Source organism: Triticum urartu, chromosome 3 (genome assembly GCF_003073215.2).
Source record: "Triticum urartu cultivar G1812 chromosome 3, Tu2.1, whole genome shotgun sequence".
Classification (NCBI taxonomy): domain Eukaryota; kingdom Viridiplantae; phylum Streptophyta; class Magnoliopsida; order Poales; family Poaceae; genus Triticum; species Triticum urartu.
The window spans coordinates 515989758-515998506 of record NC_053024.1 but is presented as its reverse complement, the minus strand read 5'-3'; the positions used below and the strand labels follow the sequence as shown (position 1 = coordinate 515998506).

Below are 8749 nucleotides of genomic sequence, written 5' to 3'. Positions count from 1 at the left end.
CAAGGTCGGACTAGGGACAATGTCGGTGTACGGAGGTGGAGCTCCGACTGGGGGCAGAACGAGGATGGTGTGACAAGGACACGAACATAACTCGAAGAGGAGGGAAAGAGTAGGTTGGGGAGAGGGAGTGGGTGTTATTTGGGAGGAAAGAGCAGGTTGGGGAGAGGGAGTGGGTGTTATTTGGGAGGAATTGGGGTGGGGCCGGACTCCCGCGTCCAACATGACAAACATGTCCGATACGACCCCATTTCCACCCTACGCATGGGCTGGGTTTGGGGCGGACCGGATATCCCGGACAGATGAGGAGGCATTAGGAGGCTGTTGGGGGTGTACTTTTTGGTTGGACAGTGTCCGGGTTGTCCGCCCGGACACATGGAAAGGGAGATGGAGGAGATGCTTTTTATGAAGGTGATTGTACTCCTTGTTCATTTGGGATCAAATCCATATTGACACACTCTTTGTCCCATAAACCGGAATCGGTACTCCCTCCTTCCCAACAATTAAGGCAATTTAGATATTGATTTTCACTTATAATATGTCTATAAAATTACTTATAAAATGGCATAAAAGTATTGTGCAATATAAATACAAGATAACACTAATATATGTAAAACCCATCTATTTTGGTATAAGTAGTAGTCAAAGTCCAGCGTCAAAGACCTTGAAAATCAAGTGTGTTTTACATAGTCGTGCATCGAAGACTGTAAAAAGACAAGTGTGCCTTACGTTTTGGGAAGAAGGGGCACTACATGACACACCTATTAACACCCCTCATTGCAATGATTGAGCCCTAAACATGCGGCATGACTATTACACACGGTGGCCCAAGTCAGCCCGTGTGTGAAGTGCTAGATGAACAAATTCTTTTGTGATGTGTAGCATATGGCCCATGCCGTTTGCGATGTGAGATATCATATCACAAATGATATTTTTATGACATCGGTTGCGATGAGCCCGGGCATTATATAATCCCAATTCGCCTTCGAAACCTTAAAGTTGTCACTCTTTCCTCACATCTCTCCCCATGTAAATAAAAGAAACAACATCTCTCTCTCTCTCTCTCTCTCTTATCCATCATACTAATATAGATTGTAATCTATTTATAAAAAAATACATGAGTAGCACAATATGCATCTCTCTTTCCTCCAAGATTACCATCTTTTATTGTCCTCTCTTGTCGTGCTAATCCTGCAATATCAATTTGATGATTTATCAGCTAGATAAATCATGGATGTCATCAGTGGCGGAGCTAGCACAGGATTATTGGGGGGGGGGGGGGCAATGGCAAAATAGGCTTTATGAAGGGGTAAAAGTCCCTATTTTTCTCAATCTATGCCATCCCCCCCAAAAAAAATCTTCACAAAAGCTACAAGGCTTGGGGGGGGGGGGGGCACAGCCCCCCCAGCCATACACATAGCTCCGCCAGTTGATGTCATGATATGTATAAAACTGTTTTATTATTATAATCATCTTGCTCTTGCACTACATATGGTTCAGTTCCATACGATGTCTAGGGGAAACACCATAAAATCCTTGTAGGTGTTATGCTTTCACCTCATGCTTGTGTTGCATCAGCAAAGGCAGTGTGGTGCATGCATAACATCAGAGGGTTGTCTGATGTTTGTCCCCAGTCTTGTTTGTAACCAAGTCATATGTTGACATTTACGATTTCAGAGCTAGTCAGTTAAAGGAAGTGATTGAAAAATTGAGTCGGGCTTATTAAATTCAATTGTTCTTTTCAAACAGATAGCTGTTGTGAGTGGTACTGCACAAAGACTTACTTACATGTATGATATGTCATGATAGATATTTTGCCATATGCGGAGCATCAGTTTTAACCAAGAAAAAAACCATTGTGTTTTCCCCCCGTTGTCCATCATTTATGCAAATTCACCGTGCTCGCTACTTCAGGTTGCTAAACTTGACACAAAATTAAAAGACCTAAGGTGTTATATGCTATTAGCACCGAGTTGATTTTTTTCTTCATTTTTTTGCAAACATGGAGATTGATTTTTACCGCGTTGCTAACTTGCTGTTGTGATATTTTAGTTTACTGCTATGTCGTACCACTCTTTAGTGGTTTCAAAAGACAAAAATACCTAAGCAACTATTGAATGAATAAAGTCCTAACTTATTTGTGTGCTAAAACCTCAACTTGCTATTGCATCACTAGTGCGACAAGTGAGGATAGTAAAAGATAGTGATATGTTTCTTATCAAACTCTGATGGGGAGAGCAAGGATTTTTTAAAGTATATACAAGGTGAGCGGGAGGAAATAAAGAGAGAGATAGTGCACAAATTAATTATAAACTTTTAATACGTAAAAATATATAAGAATCATCGCTGGACCATAACTATTAATAAAACATACGCAACAAATAGAAGCATCTTCATTATCTCATTGAGAATTGATGACAAAGAATAACTTAAGTTCATTTCAACTACTAACTATTGAAAAACAGTAACATTAGTTCAACTTTGATGAGAACAAGAGGATCCCATAGGGTAGTAACTTGCCCTTCCAAGCTTTTTCTCAAAATGGGACTAAGTGCCTTTCTATTCTTCGTTGAAATGCCAAGGTAGCAAAAAAAAGTGAGCCAGTCTCACAACCAAAAAGTTATTTGTAAGGGTCTTGTTTTCTTTGGGTTACTAAAGCAGAAGATAATTAGCTTCATATCAATTGCCCTTTACATGTTATGCTCCATAAAAACAATACTGTCGTTCGTATATTGTAATACAGATACACCATAATCCATCAAATGTGGTATAAGATCACCGACCTGACCATCCTCTTTGGCTCTCACTGTAAGCACTATCACCATATCAGCAATGATGTCGAAAAGGATTGGCGATAAAGGATCACCGGAAAATATCCCTTCATTGCATGGAATAGCTAGTGACTAATATCATTATTAATGTTAACACCAACGTTGCCATTATGTTTGAATGATACCATTTGGGCGCAAAACCTTTCATGCTCATGACCTGTTTAAGAGGAGTCCCCTTGTTATAGGTATTAAAAAATGCACCTTTAATATAATTCCATCAAGTTTCTTGGTATATAACTCATGGACGCTCTCATTCAAGATGATCACTCCTTCTAGGATGTGCCGCAGCATAAAAGCGGTTTAGGTTGGCCTCACCACTTTGTTCGCAATTGATGTAGTGCGATTAGTGCCTAGGTTGGCGGTCGTGGGAAACCAGCAACATCAGTTACATCTAAGTACGATCCATAGACAATCTTTTGAAGCGGAACTAATGAAGTAAGTCAAAATCGGCTAAAATGAAATAGATTATCGTCTGGTAGTTGCCAAGTTATCATCAAGCTAGGTTTTCTAAGTATATACATATATTTTTGATGGAAATGGGTTTTCTAGGTATATGGCCAATGCAAGTGCCCATGGAGTATGGACATTGTCGTCCAACCAAGCATATATGTTGAGCCTGTTTTGAGCATCTAGACAAGAACTGTCGCTTATTGAACTTCCATACATAATGTTGCAGGCATCATACAAAATTTAAACCCACGGTTATCTTGGTATTTTGTTTTTGTAAGGAACGGTTATGTATATATGCAAGTTGTGGCACGGAACAACGCCTTATGAGTTAATCCTAAAAAAAGAAAGCTAGTACTTATGAGTTAATCTGACCGGTAGTGGTTGAACTCTTCTGGATGAGACTATATGTGCTGGGTCAACTTGCTCAGTGCAGCAGGGCCGTTGCTCCTCTAGCTATATAACCCCTTCCTAACCGTCGGGAGGATCAGACGACGGGAATGTCAGCAATCCCGCTTCTTCCCACACCTGCATTCTGCCTCATCCGGCGGCCTGACTGATCAATGGGGAGGTCTCCCTGCTGCGACAAGGCGAGCGTGAAGCGAGGGCCGTGGTCGCGGGACGAGGACGCCGTCCTCAGGAACTTCGTCCAGAGGTTCGCCAATGCCGGCAACTGGATCACGCTGCCACAGAAAGCAGGTACCGTATACGTGTTACGTGCTACGGCTGGCCGCCGGCGTATATACTTCATCCGAGACGAAAGGAAGAACACGCGGGCCGGAGCTAGGAAATCTTTCGCCGGCCATACGTACTTAGGTTTATTTTTGCCTTGACCTACTACGTACGTACGTGCCTTGAGGGAGGATGGTGGTAACAAAAAAACAGTGGTCAAAAGAAACTCGTGTGAGCTAGGTTCGTCGGCTAGCAGTGGAATGCATGTGTGAGTTGCGACGTCTCTGTCTAGCAAGGCTGGTTGGTTGACAATTGACACAGTTTACGTAGTTAGTTTACGCAAGCTTATCATCGCTGCTTAACTAATTTTCCGTAATTAATTTACTCACCTAGCCAGGACTCCAGTTCGCGTGTGGCACACGTCAGAGTGTTTGTCCTTCTCTATAGCTAGTTCTGTTTCTAATTTGCATATGCATCATCAGGGCTTAACCGCTGTGGCAAGAGCTGCCGGCTCCGGTGGCTCAACTACCTCCGCCCCGCGCTCCGGCACGGCAGCTTCACCGAGGAGGAGGACAGCCTCATATTGTCCCTCTATGGCGACATCGGAAGCAGGTATATATGGAGTGGATACATGACTAGCTATAGCTCTTTGTTCAACATACGTTTGACAGCTGAATTAATGAACCTCTGTGCATGGTTTGGTTTGTACTGACCCAGGTGGTCGGTGATCGCGGCCAAGCTGCCCGGCCGAACAGACAACGACGTCAAGAACCACTGGAACACCAAGCTCAAGAAGAGGTACTACTCGCTGACCGCGGCGCCATCAACTCCTCCTACAGGCGGCGACGCCATCGCGGCCGCCGACAGCCCTCACGGGGCCGACCAATCGTCCCTCCCCCCTCCTCCTCCCTCCCTGGTGAATCTCGACGCGGCCCTCGCCACGGCCGACGACGGCGGAGAGCTCACGCGCGAATCGGAGCAGCTGTACGCCGAGCTCATGGGGCTCATCGAGCCGCAGTCCACGACCCGTGAATCCACCGGGGAGGTGATGTCGTCGCCGTCGTCATTTGGAACAAGTCCGACCGCCAGTAGTTTTGCAGCTGGGAGCAGCGCTACGTGGCCAGTGGACGTGCATGACACAATACTCTGGCCGGAGTCTAGCGGGAACGGCATGGTTGAATTTGATGATCCTTGCGTTGCTCACATTTTCGGTCCGCCGTCCACGCCCGACTCTTTCCTAGATTTGTTGGCCTCATCTTACGACGAGGTCATAGCGACGCAAGAGTTGCTGTACCTAGGAACGAATTGGTCTGAAGATCTGAATTAGCGTGGTAACTTTTGTGTATATATTTAGATCTACTGTTTTTAAGTTATACTCCATCCGGTCATTTTTAGTCTGCATATAAGTTTTGTCCGAAGGTAAAATATCTCTACGTTAACCAAACTTGTAGAAAAATTATCAACATTCTCAATGTCAAATCAATATTGTTAGATTCATTATGAAATGTAGTTTCATACTATATATATTGGATGTGGCTAGGGAGCGCCGCTGCGCTCGTTTGTTGTTTGAAGCGCACTGCCGTATATAGTAAGTGCATGTCCTTGTGAATAGTTGTCTACGCTAGAATAGGAAATTATTTCGCCACATCCGGTAGCGCACATGGCTGCCAATTGAATCAGCCTACATCATGTCCCCACGTGCATCTATTTGGAGTTTTCAAAAGTTGTAAAACCCATAACTTTTGATTCAAGCATCAAAATCCAGTTCCATTTTCACTGTCAGGTTTCTGACGATGAGTTTTTCAAAATTAGATCCCATATGAGTAGGTTTCGTCAAAATTTTTTTCGAGGCAACTTTGTATGCAATTGAGGCAAGTCTAGTGCTATAGGGAAGCAACTTTTTCTTTTTAGCCTAGTTGGATTGACTATTAGGTTGGTTTGTGTAAAAAAAGAAAAAATCATACAAAACATAAGGCATCTTTAGTGCTACATACAAAGCAACTTCATTGCACTATGTGTATCTATGAGTTTTGCTAACATTATCCCAACTTGCCTATCATGGTTGTTGTTGATGCTTAGTTGCCTACTGTTGATGTTCAATTGCCTATAAATGCTATAAGTTACCTATATTGATGCCTAGTTGCCTCCTATTGGTAATTAGTTGCCTACAATTGCTTCTCAGTTGCCTAACTTTGCAAAAATAGTTGTCTACAATATTATGAAGTTTTTTATCATTGTTTTTCTAAGTTACCTGCAAAACACTCTGAAGTGGCCAAGATGTGACATCATGTTGTCTACCATAACTAGCGATAGCAGACACAAGAACATCATCGGTAGACGACATTATAGTATTATACGCAATTTAGAAACAACGACGACATACGAGCATGACCAATATGCAACTTACAAGTACCAGCAATGAAGTTAGGAGAATGTTAGACATAATTAACTAGGACATAAAGTGTACCGAAGTTGCCTACTTTAAGCAAAGTTTCCTCTTGTCGAAGGAAAGTTGCTTATGAAGGTGATGTGATATTATCTACCTCTGTTTCGAAGTTGGTAAGTATTATTAGCTAGTTGCTTATTGTTGCTAATTAGTTATTTTTAGGAGTGAAGTTGCTTCTTTTTAGCACTAAAGTTGCCTCATCTAGCATCAAAGTTGCTTTTGAAAAAAAATCAAAGAAACATACCCATATAGGATTTAGTTTACAAGAGCTCGTCACGACCTAGCTAGCCAACTCATGTGTGTTTTCCATCATTATATCTGAAGATTTCAATGATTTTCGCAGGCTACTCGACCGAAAATTAAGAACACATAGGTTTGTGGGTGTGGGAGTCCTGGATTGGGGGGTCTCCGGACAGCCGGACTGTATCCATTGGCCGGACTGTTAGACTATGAAGATACAAGATTGAAGACTTCGTCTCGTGTCCGGATGGGACTCTACTTGGCGTGGAAGGCAAACTAGGCAATACAGATATGTGTATCTCCTCCTTTGTAACCGACCTTGTGTAACCCTAACCCTCTCCGGTGTCTATATAAACCGGAGGGTTTTAGTCCGTAGGACACAACAACTACAACATACAATCATACCATAGGCTAGCTTCTAGGGTTTAGCCTCTCTGATCTCGTGGTAGATCTACTCTTGTACTACCCATATCACAATATTAATCAAGCAGGACGTAGGGTTTTACCTTCATCAAGAGGGCCCAAACCTAGGTAAAACATTGTGTCCCCTGCCTCCTATTACCATCCGCCTTAGACGCACAGTTCGGGACCCCCTACCCGAGATCCGCCGGTTTTGACACCGACATTGGTGCTTTCATTGAGAGTTCCTCTGTGTCGTCGCCATCAGGCTTGAGGGCTCCTACTATCGTCGATAGCGATGCAGTCCAGGGTGAGACTTTTCTCCCCGGACAGATCTTCGTATTCGGTGGCTTTGCACTACGGGCCAATTCACTTGGCCATCCGGAGCAGATTGAAAGTTACGCCCCTGGCCACCAGGTCAGGTTTGGAAGTTTAAACTACACGGCCAATATCCGTGGAGACTTGATCTTCGACGGATTCGAGCCTCTGCCTTATGCGTCACACGGTCCCGATAAGTACGATTTAGCTCTACCATCGGACGGTGTTCAGGAGATCGCACAGGCAGCCGCTCCGACCCTCAATTCGGAGCTAGTTGCGCCGTCCACGGACGGGTGGATAGACCCCGCCACGGAGGCCTTACCCTCAGCGGCGATTGAGCCAAACATCGACCTTACCTTGCTCAAGAGCCGTGTTGTTAAACTGCCGGATCCTTCTCCGGCCACGGACTCCGAACCGCCTGCGCCCGTTCCTATCGAATCCGATTGGGCGCCGATCATGAAGTTTACCCCCGCGGATATTTTTCAGCACTCGCCCTTCGGTGACATACTGAACTCATTAAGGTCTCTTTCCTTGTCAGGAGGATCCTGGCCGAACTATGTCCGGCAGGACTGGGATGCGGACGACGAAGAAATTCACGGCCCACCCACCACCCACTTAATAGCCACTGTCGATGACCTAACCGACATGCTCGACTTCGGCTCCGAAGACATCGACGGTATGGACGACGATGCGGGAGACGAAGAGGAACCACTGCCCACAGGGCGCTAGACAGCCACTTCACCACACGATGTATACATGGTGGACACACCAAAGGAAAACGACGACGAGGAACGGAAGGATGCAACGAAGGATGGTTCCCTCGAGAAGCAGTCAAAATGGCGGCGTAAGCGCCGCCCCAAATCCTGCCTCGGTAGAAACAACGATCATACAGACCCAGCATTAGAGCAGGGGGAACCATTGCCGGACCACGGCAACACGGAGAATCAAGCCGAACAATCCGACTCTGTCAAAGATCATAGTCCAGATGACGTCACACGGGACAGACACCCGGAGCAACAGAATGCCCATCAAAGGCTTGTTGCCACTGCGAGGAGTCTAAAAAAGTAGAAGCAAAGACTCAAGGCTGCGCAAGACACACTCCAAATCAGATGGAACAAAGTACTCAACACAGCAGCGAAGTACGGCGGCAATCGCCCCACCAAGAGCTACCCGAAGCGGAAGTTGCTACCTGAATTCAATGAGGAGGCCTTAGATCCCCCACAACCAAAAATCAAAACAGCCATCTGGCCAGATAAGCAACCTCACGGCCAACATAGAGCGGCAAACAACGCCGCACATAAGCCAATACGCGATCTACGCGAGGACTCACATCAAAAGGACCGCACAACCAGATCCATCTATGGACCACGTAAGCGCGCTCCAGCATACAACGCAACAC

General features: G+C 45.0%; 1 protein-coding gene across 1 annotated transcript; it reads left to right on the top strand.

The window, feature by feature from the left end:
• Positions 1–3838: 3838 nt before the first annotated feature.
• On the top strand, positions 3839–5341 carry LOC125548601 (transcription factor RAX2-like). Its single transcript, XM_048712167.1, has 3 exons — positions 3839–3974; positions 4430–4559; positions 4665–5341. The coding sequence occupies exons 1-3, from the start codon at positions 3839–3841 to the stop codon at positions 5272–5274; spliced, it is 876 nt and encodes a 291-aa protein (XP_048568124.1). The 3' UTR covers positions 5275–5341.
• Positions 5342–8749: the final 3408 nt, after the last annotated feature.